Consider the following 14779-nt stretch of genomic DNA (forward strand, 5'->3'; position numbering starts at 1 on the left):
CAGGGAAATCTGTATATGCTTCTTAATATTAGCTTTGTTCTTGTTATTATGGAACCAAAAAGTTTTGTGCTGGAGAATTTTAATAGAACACATTTAATTGGATTATATTTTATCCTAAGGTCCTATCCCTATTTAGAGAAGATAAGGTCTGCTTTCAGATAAGAAAAATCCCTTTCTTGGGGTAGTACAGGCAGACTTTTAAGCCTAGTTATGTTTTTTAAAAGGACATGAATTAAACACTATAGATCGAATTAAGTTTGGTTTTTAAAAATCAACAATAAAAGTTCTAACATCTAATGCAGTTACTTTAGTGAAGAACGTCTTGTGTTCTAAAGATAGACTCAACATAATAAGTGATATTAGAGAAAACTTCAGAACTTTTACCTGTTTTTGTTTTTGCTTTTCCCCCACTCTTCAAGAATGTTGAGGGTATCCATCTTTCCTGGGAACCTCCAACTTCACCTTCTGGAAATATTTTGGAATATTCAGCCTACTTGGCTATCCGCACAGCACAAATACAAGATAATCCAAGTCAGCTTGTGTTTATGAGGATTTATTGTGGTCTAAAGACATCATGTATAGTAACTGCTGGGCAACTTGCAAATGCACATATTGATTATACATCCAGGCCTGCCATTGTGTTCAGAATATCGGCAAAGAATGAAAAGGGATATGGACCAGCTACACAAGTTCGATGGCTTCAAGGTAACAATAAAAAAGCACCTTTAAATTGATTTTTTTTAAACTGAAGGTATTGTGATGATTATTTATTAGTAACTGGTTTTGAAGATGTGTCATTTAAAAGAGTATTCTCTGACTGTATTTCTAGCAGTTATGAATTTGAGTTTGTAAGTTGTTCTTAAAATGTATTTGCTCAATTCTAGATCCAAATAAAAGTAGAAAAGAAGCAAAGCCTCTCTGAAAACTAGTATATGAATTCTTCCTTAAAGTTATAGCTCTTCTATAAAGGAAAATAGTAAAATTAAGATAAAAGCTAGAAGGCTTTATTACTCCAATATCTTTTATAAAGGCCATGTAACTCAGTCATCCTAGAGTTATTGAGATGATTCTAGTAACTGGCTGTTGTACACTGTGCTGTCTTATATAGTAAATGTTCTCTACATTGTAAAGGCCCTGTCTTTGAGTATTCCCTCTAACTTTATTCTATATGAGCAGTGGTCCTCTAACAGCTATCTTCTACTGGATAATATTTGTAATACTGATTTTAGTAGCCATTTGATTCATTTCTTTATCTACAGTTAGCACAGAGCTTAAGAAATTAAAAAAAGAAAGGCAAGTTCAGAAATCTGCTTTTGAATTTTCATCATTTTCCAAGAATCATGGCAACATACAAAAAGGATAATGGATTTTCTTGATTCATACCAGGTTGATATATTGGAATATATTTTTGGCCAAAGCACTTAACTTATCTGGCCCTCAATTTCCTGATTAATAGATGAGGGAGTTAAAAGAGTTTACCTTTAAGGTCCCTTTCAGCAGTAAAATTCTGTATGTTCATCAGTAGTAAAGTATATCCCTAAACATTTTAACATCTGTCTCAATGGGTCTAATTTTACTTTTGCTGAAATTAAAATGTTCATAGTTTAAAATTCAAAGTTAAAGTATGTCCTTCTTATTGAAGAAAGAAAGAAGCACCTTAACTGGACATGAGTTTTGAAATAGTGTTTTAAACATTTGTAAGATTTTTGTAAATGCTCTAAATGTTTTATTTTTGCATTGTTTTTACCTTGAAATTGTATAAACTTTTTTACAACTGAAATATAAGCATTAGACAGCTTACTCAGGTTCCATTACAACCTTAAAGATGCACATAGGCATTATGGATACTCTGCTACAGGTAACTTGTTTTAAACCTTTTAGACGTTTCATGGTTCCACTGCCTATTCGAATCTGGAATGAATATACAGAGCAATAATTGCAGAAAAGATATTTCAGACTAAGAGCTGCAGTAACTGCAGGGGCACAGGTCTGTCATTTTATACCATGTAACCTTATGCCAGTTTAGGTTGACTGAGTAGCTATGTCCTCAAACTTCATGTATAATACTCCAAGCAAAGATGGATTTAATTGTGCAGAATTGATATATATGTATGTTCCAGTTACTAATTTAAAAGTGTATAGAATATTTTAATATATAATTTTTGTAAAGAACTGGGATTTTTATACTACAGTATTTGTAATTAATGTGTCTCACTAATTTTCTCTTGAAGAAAATATGCAAACTGTTAGACACGTAATGAGTGATTTCCAAACTCTAAAGGTAAAATAAATGCACTACTGTGGTGTTGTTAGAATACCTTTTTTGTGGCTATATGAATCCTTAATCTTTAAATGTGTACTTTACAAACAGTGTTTACAAGGAGCTTCTCTGGTTTGTTATCCCAGCACCTCCCTTGGTGAGAGCTTCATTCTGCATTTGTTTAACTCATATGCTTTGCTTTTGGCATATGCTTGCTTTTTGCACTAGTAGGATTTTAACTTACCTCATTATTATGTTTGTAATCATTTGTGTAGCTTCCATAATATGTCTGATATAGGCTAAAGAAGTACTTAACCAAAGTTAAAATAAATGGTAAGCAATTTTGCACATATTAAATGCTAGGGTTTGTTGTGTATATGTGTGCGTTTAGTTATAAAAAGAATAACTATGGAAAGTTATAGTAAGTATGTGTTTCAAGCCCAATCATTTTAATGATCTGTTTGCTTTATTAGGAAAAGGTCTGGCTTTTTAACCCTTTATTCTCTGCATTAATTAACAATTTGCATCTTGAAGCACTTCTCTTAATGACAAGGAATAAGTTGACTTTAAGCAAAGAATAGAATATTTGTTTGAGTGTGTACATTTATACCTACTTAGTATTTTGTTTAGTTTACTTTGTTTAAATATCTCTTCTTTTCTAGACTAGGAGGTGAATATGAACCTGTGGTTCTAAAATATGTCTTATTTTCTAGAGAGAAAGGCAGTCTTTCTATACCAAGGGATTTGTTAAAATAACATGTTTTTACTTTGAGAATCAGCCCAGTTTCTTACCATTTTTTCACATTTGTACATTAAGTAGTAATCACATTTATCGCTGATAAATGATTGGTGACTGAAAGACGCCATTAGGAAATATCTGTGGCTTTCACATTAATAGTTAATAAGAGATCATTGAGCTATGTGTTTATGAATAGAATGGATTGGGATAAATAACAAGAGAAGTGCATTTAGTTTCTTATGATTTGCACATTTTCTACGTGAAGATCCCTTTGTGTAGCAGTGGGTTATAACATGCAGGTATCTTTCATAAAAGGATTAACCCTGAGTTAAATTACTTTCTTTACTCCTCCCAGCTGGATAAGCAATTCAGATGTACAAGCCTTTGTGCCATAGTCCTCTTCCTGGACTCTGCAGATTTGGTTCACATAGGTAGTAAAAAGATTTTGCTGTTGCATGCTCTTAGAATTATGTTTTCTAAAATATTGTATTGGCTTCATTTTAGTTTAGTAAACTGTTTGGCAACTTAACTAGAAATAGGGTATTATAAACTCACTTTTATCTGCATTAAAAAAAAAACAAATAATCCAATTGCATGTATGAGGGCCCCCTGCCCTATAACCCAACTGCATACATATAATCATCTGTAAGAAGGTGAAACTGTTGATCCATTATTTCAAAGAGTTGTAGACTGGCAAAGATTTGTTCCAGTTAGATATATGGTCTACTATAACTGGAGATATTTTTATTTTTAAAAATTGCAGCACTTGTAGCATAAAAATAACTTGTAACATTGGATATGAAGAGATTATTAGTATTTAAAATTACTGTAGTCATCTGATCATAAATGAAATAGGTTACAAAATAGACTTGGTCCTTGACCATTTAAGGTATAACTGACAGTTATGTTTTCCAAGACTAATTTTAGGCAGTTTTATATATTGTGTACCAATGACATGTAAAATAAAGCACCTTTTCTACTATAAGCAATTACAGGTGTTATTTATTTTGAACTACATGGTAGAAAAATTAGTGGTGGCAGAGTAAATCTGTAGAAATGCTGATGTTGTATCATTCACTTAAAATGATACAGGCAGGCTCATAAAGAATGAACTTTGTCTAAAAACTTGTTTATTTAGTGGATTGTGTTTGGGAGTCATTTTCTGATAGAAATGTAGAGCCTATCTAACCTTCATTGTAACTAAACTAGTATGCTTGAAAGTAAAAAGGCAGATGGCTCCAAGAAACAGACTAAAGTTGTTGTCACCTTTTTTTGGTCTTCTTTACTCTTAATTTTTTTTTTCTTTATGCTTTTCATTTTAATTCATAGCAGCCAGTCTTCTGTCCTGCTACTCCATCAAAATGGCTCTAGCAGAGGTCAGGGATAACGTCTCATTTCCCAAATCCATTGAATTCTTTCATTGTACTTAATCTTGTCATTTGAAACTTAAACCACTCCCTTGACACTTTCACGTTTTTTTAGTTTCTGTCAGACTGTGCTCTCTGTCTTTTTATGCACCTCCTTTCGTCTGCAGTCCCCTTTTCCACTCCCACCTGTCTCCATTCATATTTTCAAGATTTAGGTAAAGGTCTCCAACCTGCTGAAGCCTTTCCTGACATACTTCATTTCTAGGTAGATTTGACCCATTTTTCTTATGCCCCCACTGTCCTTTGTTCAATCTTCTGTCATAGCAGCCTAAAAGCTCTTGCGCCCTTACTCGTTAGTGTTGTTATTCCTCTCCCTCTGCCAGATGGTCAGAGACTGGGTCTTTATCTCTCTTCCATATCAGCCATTTAGCTGCTACTTAAATATTTTAACAAATGACTAAATAAAATTGCACCTTTACATCTCTCTCCATACTCTCACTCCCCTTCTCAAATTGGGTCAAAGTGAGAGGGAGGCTTTGAAAGGGAAAGAGATGTTAGCAGATTTAATAAGCCTCTGGAGGAAATACAAGCTCCACCTTTGTCTTACCCTACCCTGCTGTTACTTAGGTTCCTAAGAGAAGTTCTGGGATAAGTAAGAGATATGTCACATATTTATTAGGCTAAAAGGGATTTAATATGGGTGTGTATAGATCTCAAGAGGAATTCTTTGATCTAAAAAGATCTGAGAATTTAGTGAGACTGGTGGGCATTGCTGGATAATGATTTTTAACATTGGATGATCAGGAAAATGAGCTAAAAATATTTCCAAAGTCAGTCTCTCTGATTTCCATATAGGAAAGCCATGGACAATTGTCTAACTGTAGAAGAAGCTACCTACATATTTAATATGTAAGCACAGGGAGCTGCTGGAGGACACAGAGCACCAGCATTAGAACCTCACTGGAGTCTGTCAGGTCACTGTTGTCACCTCTAAGCTTACAGGACAAAGGATTCTTACACTACTGGAAAACAAGATGACATTGGCACACCTTTCCAAGTTTCCCAGTTATAGTTGGGAGTCCTTATACTTATATATTTCTGTAACTCAGAAAAAGACTTTTTAAAAATCATGCCTGGAAAAACATGAACTACAACATTCTGGGGAGAAACAATTCTATAAACCGAATGATGAAGGAAAAAGCTATACCAGCCTCCTTATTCAAAATAGATCTCTATATCTTCTATTTCTATAACTATATAAGGTAGCATCTAGTGTTTGTTTTTGAGCATAGAGTAACTTTGTCCGCTAGTAAGTCATGGTCCAAGAAATGTCCACCTCTGACCAAGAGGATTATCCATTCCTCCTCTGAAAAGATAGACTGGAAGTTCCCTACAAGCTTGAGAAAAGCTCCCTCCCTATTTCTCTGTTTCTTATTGGAGAAGGAGGACAAAGCTACAGGTATAATAATTACATCCGATTTAACAAAGTTGTGGGTGTGCCACTTAAGGCAGCGTAGCATGTAAGAGAGGGGGCAGGGCTCTGGAGGTCCAGCCAACTGCTTGATTCGAAATCATCCTGCTGCCAGTTGCAGTTTAGCACCTCCTGGTGGCATTGTCCATTCCAGCTTACATATGGGTAAGATTTTGGGTCTTTTGTAACACGCAGCCTAGGATTTTTAAAATAGTACAACGATGTCTGGAATTTTCTGAATGTTTGGAACCTAGTTGAAGAGATTGGACCTGAAGGATACACTGTCTGCTCTCCATTTCCTGAGAATGTATTGCCAGCCATTTGCTGCCGGGCCTAGTCTGCCTCTTGCACCACCTCCCTAACCCAAGATAATAACTTTAGCCTGCCTTGTTGGGTACGAGGGATGGATCCAATGTTTCAAGATCTTTTTTTTCAAATTTCTAAATTGTATACCAAAATGTATAGCTAATCCCCTGAATCAGGTGAAAATGTACCTTAACTGTGCCTTGTTTAATTTGCAAAATGGCACTGCTGGTGAAGACCCTGGCAAAGATATGATTGCAAAATTGTTATGACACTTGTGACCAACCTGGGCACATGTTATTGACCAATGTGGAGAAACAGTCAGTAGCCACCAAGCACTTTCTGTATTTTTGGATTGCTTAACACGTAGATGCACTATTAGGAGAATGTGCCAAAGGGAATTTGTACTTTTGAAAGTCAACAGAATTCAGTAAAGAGGCAGTGTCTCAGTTTATTTTGTGATTTGTATCACCTATCATTTCATTCTCCGCTTTATCCAAATAATTATATACCCAATGAACAACATAACCAACTAACCAGAATCATGCCAGTGGCTGAACCAACCTGGCAGAGCAGTGCTATAATACTGCCACCTCGTTAGATCCTAGCTCTCTGGGAACCTAGTTAACGTCTGTGAAGAACAGCCCATATTCATTCCTTTTTTCATATTACTATGTACTTCTTCCCCACCAGTTACAATAATTGCCTGATATGCAATGCAGAACAGTGGCTGAAATAATCGGATGTTCCCTCTCTTTGTTGATGAAGTTATATCCCGTAACCTTATACCCTTTTTCTTTTACAATGTTTGTTGAGAATAAATAAAATGATCCCACATGTGCTCAGTCTTCAGCTTAAGAACTAGAATACCCTCAGATGTGTAGAATTACCCCACTCTGTCTTCCCTCCCCACATACCACATGAGGTAAACATTATTCTGGATTTTTGGGTAAAATTCCCATGTTTTTATTTATGGCCCTGCCATCTATATTATGTATCCCTAATAATATATTATTTAGATTTACCTGTTTTTGAACTTTTATGTAAATGGTATCATGCTGTATGTATTCTTCTGTGACTTTTTTCTGACACTGTTTTTGAGATTCTTATCCATGTTTATGCACGTAAGTGTATTTCATCTGTTTTTCACTACTGTATAGTATTCCATTATATGACTATACCACAATTTATCTATTCCTCTGTCCATGGAGATGTGGATTGTTTTCAGTTTTTGGCTATTCTGAATGACGCTGCTAGTGAGCATTCTGCCAGTTACAGTGTAAGCTCCGTGTGGGCAGGGATTTTGTCTTTTTTGTGTGATTTTCTCTGTTTAACACATTCACAATGTCTAGAACAATGCTGGTACATGGTAGATGCTTAATAAATATTTGAGGAATGAGTGAATTCTTGTACATGTCTCCTGGTGCACACGTGCAAGAGTTCTCTAGGGCAGTTGTTTTCAAAGTATGGTCGAGGGACTCTTGAGGTCCCTGAGACCCCTTCAGGGGAGTCTGTGAGGGCAAAAGCGTTTTCATAAGAATACTAAGACGTTATTTGTCCTCTTCACTCTCATTTTTCACTTTTAAATGTTTTCCAGATATATGATGACATCATCACTCTGACAGCTTATCAAGTGTGTACCTATATATTTTTGTTTTGAAAATGCCTGTTTTAATTTCTAATATGGTAAATTTTGATAACTATAACCCACATGAACAACAGCTCTTTGAGGTCCTCAATAATTTTTAAGGATGTAAAGAGGTTCTGGACCAAAAATTTGAGAATTGATGCTCTAAGAAGCAGGTTTTACTTAGTCATACTGAACTGTTTTCTACAGCATTTGTACCAGTTAAGCTCCCACTGGCAGTGGTTGAGTGTCATTGCAAACACTTATATCTTAGCAAACTCTTAATCTTGACTATCTTTTATATTTGCCAATTGGATGGCAATTGTATAGTATCTTACTGTGGGTTTAATTTGCTTTTCCCTGATTACTAATGAAACTGAGTGTTTTTTCGTACATGAATGTGTTTCCTCTTCTGTGAAATACCTATTCATGTCTTTTTTGCCCATTTTTCTATTGGGTGTGTGTCTTTTTTTTCATTGATTCATATGATTTCTTTATATATTCTGGATGCCAGTCCTTTGTCAGTTAAACATGTTGTATGTATTTTCTCCCAGTTTGTGTATTATCTTTTGTGATTGTATTGAATTTATTGATTAGCTTGGAGAAAATTGATATCTTTTCAATAATGAGTCTTCCCATCCAAAAACATTGTGTATTTATCCATTTGGTTTTCTTTTAATATCTGTCAATAAACTTTAACAATTTTTCTCCATAAAGGCCTTCATGTCTTATATTAGTTTTCTTTCTGGGAGTTTTATATATTTTTTAATGCTGTGGTAAATTTCTTAAAATTACACTTTCTATTCTAAGTGGATGTTGCTGATTATAGATATATTGCTGCTATGTGTTGATTTTGGATCCAGCAACCATGCTAAATTTTTATTAGTTCTAATAATGTATCTAGATGTCTTTCTGAGTTTTTTATGTAATCGCATCATCTGAAATGGTGGCAGTTTTCTTCCTTTCTGGTCCTTCTACCTTTTAAAAAATTTCTTCTTACATTTCTGTACTTGCTAGGACCTGTAGTACAATGTTGAAAAGAACTGATAGTGAACATCCTTGTCTCAGCCCCAATTTAAAGGGAGTGCTTTCGACATTTCAGTTGAGTATTTTTTTTTTCCCACAAATGGCCTTCATCACGTTGAGATTCTCTTCTATTTCTAGTTTGCTAATAGTTTTATATGAATGAATGTTGAATTTTACTGAATGCTTTTTCTCATCTATTTAAATGGTTAAATTGTTTTTTCTTTTAATGTTAATGTATTAACTTATGATGGTTGATGTTTTAATATTGAACCAATCTTTAATTCCTAGGATAAACCCAGTTTGATCATGGTGTGTGTGTTTTAATACATTGCTGGACTCAATTTGCGAATATTTTCTTTAGGATTTTTGCCTCTACGTTCGTGAGTGAAATCAGCTTATAGTTCTCCTATTATGTCCTGTCATTGTCTGGTTTTGGTATCAAGGTTATACCAGTCTTATTAAATGAGGTTTTCAACTGTCTGTAGAGTTTAAGATTGGAACTAGTCTTTAAAGCCATGTGGTCATTAAGAGAAGATTTTAAACTATTGATTCATTTCTTTGAAGGTTTTAGCATCATTAGGATTTATTATTCTCAAGTCAGTTTAGTTAAATTTAATAAATTCTTCTAGGGATTTCTCCATTTCATCTTAGTTTAACTTTTTGATATTGTTATCCTTATTAGCTTTATATCGTTTTAGTTTCCACAGCATATGTAGTTATGACTCTTTTTCATTCCTGTTAGTTCATTTGTGCCTTCTCATTTTTTTTCATCATTAATCCTTCCAGAGGTTTGACTTTTTAACCCATTAGTCATTTTCAAAGTGTATTTCCAGATGCTAGGGGTGGGTTATAGTTGTCTTAATCTTTATTTCTTATGTCATTTTTCCAGAGAATATGAGCTATAAGATTTTCTGAAATTTGAGACTAGCTTTATGATTTATCTTGTGATCAGTTTTTATACATGCCCCATGTTTACTTGATAAGAGTGTATATTCCTCGGTTTTTGAGTGTAGTGTCCATTAGATCAAACTTGTTAGTTGTGCTGTGCAGATCTTCTCCTTACTGATTTACCGTATACTTAATTTCTTATTTACTGAAGAGTCTCAAGATCTCATTATGATAAGTAGATTTCTCAGTTTCTTTTTAAGTTGTGTTTGCTATCTTTTTCTTTGCTTTCTTTTTCTTTGGGCTTTATTATTAGATACATACCAATTTAGAATTTTTCTATCTCCCTGGTGAAAATTGAATTTTTTATAATTATGCAGTGACTCTCTGTGACTGCTGTTGCTTTCATCTTTTTGTTGTCCTTACTTACTATAGCAATGTTTTGGTTAGTGTTTATCTGAATATCTTAGATCTTTTTTTGGCCTCACATTTTGATACACACTTAAAAGATACGGCCACAGAAAACATACGGATGGTTTGGTACCTCTATTATGATTACAAGTATAATTTGGATTTATTTCTATGATTTCTGTTTTTATGATTTCTCATCATATCATCTTTTTAAATTTTTGTCCACTCCTCCCTTATCTTTCATTTTTCATTTTCTTATTCTTTTTTCCCTTCCTCTATTTGTTGGGGTTTTTTTCAATTATTATATTTTTTTCTTATGAGTTCTATTTGGTTTATAAATGTACTTCTTTTCCTGTGTAATCTTTTGCTCCTTATTCATATTTTCCATGCTTCTGTTCCTTTATACATCAGTAATTTTTCTTGTGTTGATACCAGTATTCTTTGTGGGTGAGTCTACTGTTGTATAAATTGTGTTGCTTTTCATTTACGGTGCCATTTCCCCTTGTTTTGTGATACCTGAAACTTATTTTCCTTGGGAAAAAAGGAATTACTTTAAGTATGGACTGAAATTGAGATCCTTAAGATAATTTGTTTGTTCTGCCAAACACCCAGGGGCCAGTAACCTGAGACCACTTTAAAGTATGAGCTTGAAGTTTCTCTGATTTCAGATCACAAACCTTCAGGGCTCACCAGTGATTATGAATTCAAGGGTGGTGGTGATTTATCCCCCTCCACCCAGAACCAAAATTGAACCAGGCAAGGTTCCTTGCTGCCCACTTCTCGGTGGTGGCCCAGCTAGACTCCAGCCTAAGTGAGCCTCAGGCTTTATGTCCAGTTGCCCCGCTACTGGTAGCTTCTGGTCTCCAGAGTTTAACAGAACTCTCATGGCAAAAGCAGGCTTTGGTGCTGGCTCACCTCACAGGTGTCCTGTTTCCATTTCATTTTTGGCGTTTTGCAGATGCCTTATACTTTCCTGTCAACTCAGTGACACATTTAAAAAGATATTTATTTAATACAACTTTACATTGTTTCTTACATTTTGTTCAGCATTTGGTTTTTTAAAACAGGAGTTACTGAAGGTATCTAGACTGCCTTACTCTCAGAAATGAAGTCTAAATTAAAATTCGTTTTACTTTGTCCTGATGTGAGTAGGAAACATAATAGTTTGTAGTCTGTACAGAATTGTAGGATGCCTCGTTATTTCCTTTGTACTGTCCTGCAAGACAGCACTTTTATGGTATGGGGACTGCTACTTGCAAGGTTGGAAATGTATAGAAAACCATTTTTTTAAAGTTACACTCTTCCTCCACAGTAAGGAATGGCTCTGCCATTTCCTTAAATGGCTATTAGCCCAGATACTACTTGTGTTCTTTGACTAGTGATTGCTTTGGTCTGAAAAAAAGGATTTGAATTTGGTTTCTTGTAAACCTAATGTTGGGCATTATATATGCGTGAATGGGCCTTCTTGGCATACCTGTCCTAGCTGAAAGGCACTGTCTGTTATGACTTGTCTTTGCCTAGCAACTTGTTTTCAACCTATTACCCAGTGTTTAAGGTTCAGAACTATCTTTCATTCAGATGTACTCTGAAACTGAGCCCTGGAAAAGAGGTACAAAAGTAAGACACAAAACCGTTACTGTTTGTACTTAGAGGACAATCAAGGAAGACCCAAATTATGCCTTTTTAAAAGAGGCAGAAATTTATGCTGTTGTGTCAGAAGTTTTTAATCTTATGTATTTTTGTGGAAGATGGAGGAATTACCTATCAACTTGTAACTTCCGCCCCTAAAAGGCATACATGGCCATTAGGCCTCTACAGAGCGAGCCAGCACATATTTTACTGACTTTATTTGGCACGCTCGGTGGCACTAAACTTGGCAAAGGAGTTCTTACAATACATTGCCTTGCACAGGTATCTATTTAATATGCAGTGCAAAAGGAAATTCTCTGGAGTAAGGTCAGGGAAAGCTGTAACTGTATTTCTAGGCAAGCTTGTATCTCAGAATGTGATGCCCAGAAGCCAGAGATATGAATCCATCCCAATGCCATCTGTGGCCCATGGTTTGAAAGGATTCTGCCTTATGGTTTTAAAATCCTTAAAATCAGGTATGAAAAGCAGCATAGTCTTGAAGGAAATATCCATGGAGCAGTAGCAGCCAGCATATCGGCTAATTACAAACCGATTTTGGGTGGTGCTGTTTTCCGTATTTGATGATTAGTACAAAGTTTTTACAAAAGTTTTAAAGGCTTTCCTGATGAAGTTTAAGCTGAGACCTGAAGGATGAGTTGGCCTTATCCAGGCGGAAGTAAGTAAGTATATGTGTTTAAAGCCATGGCAGGGGGCTGGGAAGAAACAAAGAACACGGCACAAGGAGCCAAGGGACCCGGATGGCTGGAGCAGAACGAGAAAGAGGAAGCTAAACTTGGTGAAATTAAGCAAAGTAACATTTCCAGCTCTAAAAGAAACCGTAAACCAAAACTGAATAGTTTTTAGACAGTATAGTACAACTCTTTGAAAACAGAGTTAGTAGGGTGGTTCTGTTTTTTACTCATGAGCACACTATATGACAATGTGAGTTTAATGTCAATATATATATAAATTATTACATAAACTAATAAATTGCCTAATTCAGGGATACCAAAATTATACACTTAAAATAGACTGGCTTTGGGAATTCCCTGGCAGTCCAGTGGTTAGAACTCAGCGCTGTCAGTGCCAGGGTCCCAGGTTCAATCCCTGGTTGGGGAACTAAGATCCCACAAGCCGCATGGTGTGGCCAAAAAAATAATAAATTAAAAAAAAAATTTTTTTAATAAAATAGACTAGCTTTCAGTATAGATCTCATCCAGTATCACTTATTTGAGTGACTCAGAAGTTTATTTTTTTTGGCTTTTATTTTTTTATTTACTTATTTTTTTTACATCTTTATTGGAGTATAATTGCTTTACAATGGTGTGTTAGTTTCTGCTTTATAACAAAGTGAATCAATTACACATATACATATGTTCCCATATCTCTTCCCTCTTGCGTCTCCCTCCCTCCCACCCTCCCTATCCCACCCCTCTAGGTGGTCACAAAGCACCGAGCTGATCTCCCTGTGCTATGCGGCTGCTTCCCACTAGCTATCTGTTTTACGTTTGGTAGTGTATATATGTCCATGCCACTCTCTCACTTTGTCACAGCTTACCCTTCCCCCTCCCCATATCCTCAAGTCCATTCTCTAGTAGGTCTGTCTTTATTCCCGTCTTAGCCCTAGGTTCTTCATGACATTTGTTTTTTCTTAGATTCCATATATATGTGTTAGCATACGGTATTTGCCTTTCTCTTTCTGACTTACTTCACTCTGTATGACAGACTCTAGGTCCATCCACCTCACTACAAATAACTCAATTTTGTTTCTTTTTATGGCTGAGTAATATTCCATTGTATATATGTGCCACATCTTCTTTATCCATTCATCCGATGATGGGCACTTAGGTTGTTTCCATCTCCGGGCTATTGTAAATAGAGCTGCAATGAACATTTTGGTACATGACTCTTTTTGAATTATGGTTTTCTCAGGGTATATGCCCAGTAGTGGGATGGCTGGGTCATATGGTAGTTCTATTTGTAGCTTTTTAAGGAACCTCCATACTGTTCTCCATAGTGGCTGTACCAATTCATATTCCCACCAGCAGTGCAAGAGTGTTCCCTTTTCTCCACACCCTCTCCAGCATTTACTGTTTCTAGATTTTTTGATGATGGTCATTCTGACCGGTGTGAGATGATATCATCTCATTGTAGTTTTGATTTGCATTTCTCTAATGATTAATGATGTTGAGCATTCTTTCATGTGTTTGTTGGCAAACTGTATATCTTCTTTGGAGAAATGTCTATTTAGGTCTTCTGCCTCAGAAGTGTATTTTATCACATAAAGCAAGAAATATTGTCTTATTTTGGACTGCTGATAAAATAAGTTTCCCTAAGAGAAAATATATTTTCCAAAAATCTTGCACTGCAAGATTTCATTCTTGGTAAATGGTAGAAACTTTTTTTTTTTTTTCATTTTTCAGGCCTAATTGATATGCAAGAAGGCATGTTTTTGAAGAAAGGAAAATACTGCATAGATAGTATACTATAAGAGGAAAAGATATACAAATAGCTTAAAACATCATCATACCCAAGCATATGACACTGGGAAGGTAGCATTTAAAAAACTTTTCTCTGGACTAAAGCATCCCCGTTTATAACGAGGTAGTGAGGGGACAGATAGATAGAAGCTAACTTAAGTCCCTTCTTCTATGGCTTAATCACTGAAGCCCATTTCTCTCTTAGATACTCATAAAGCAACACATACAAAATTATTTTAAAAACTAACTTTTAGGTTATTGTAGGAGCTAATATACTTAAGTTCCGGGGGGGAGAAAACATGACATTCAGTTACATGCAACATAGCCAGGTAAGAAGACAGCACTACTTCTCACATGCATAAAAGGGGATTATGGACCTGACACGTGCAAATTGCCAATGTTCTTTCAGAGTATGAAGCCCGTATAATCCAAAATTGACCTAATTTTACATACTCTAAAGTTTTAGTACTAATAGCGAATTATTAAATTTAGAATTTTATTTTGGTATATACTGATATACATTTTAAAGTTGTCTAATTTTTTAATCTTGATTCTTATACATAGCTCAATCTTTAAACTTT

General features: G+C 35.2%; 1 protein-coding gene across 4 annotated transcripts in view; it reads left to right on the top strand.

Moving 5' to 3' along the window:
• The window catches only part of HCFC2 (host cell factor C2), a 46767-nt gene extending 38288 nt beyond the window's left edge, over positions 1-8479 (top strand). For 2 of the 4 annotated variants that reach the window (XM_027107377.1, XM_027107374.1), the window contains one exon: positions 420-8479. In XM_027107377.1, coding sequence (XP_026963178.1) covers positions 420-734 — 315 coding nt within the window. In that variant the 3' untranslated portion in view covers positions 735-8479. The remainder of the gene's footprint in view (positions 1-419) is intronic. The other 2 variants (XM_027107375.1, XM_027107376.1) reach the window with 2 other exon arrangements.
• Positions 8480-14779: the final 6300 nt, after the last annotated feature.

The sequence above is a fragment of the Aethalodelphis obliquidens genome, unplaced genomic scaffold (genome assembly GCF_003676395.1).
Source record: "Aethalodelphis obliquidens isolate GAN/ISIS:26980383/991018 unplaced genomic scaffold, ASM367639v1 scaffold8, whole genome shotgun sequence".
NCBI classification, from domain to species: Eukaryota; Metazoa; Chordata; class Mammalia; order Artiodactyla; family Delphinidae; genus Aethalodelphis; species Aethalodelphis obliquidens.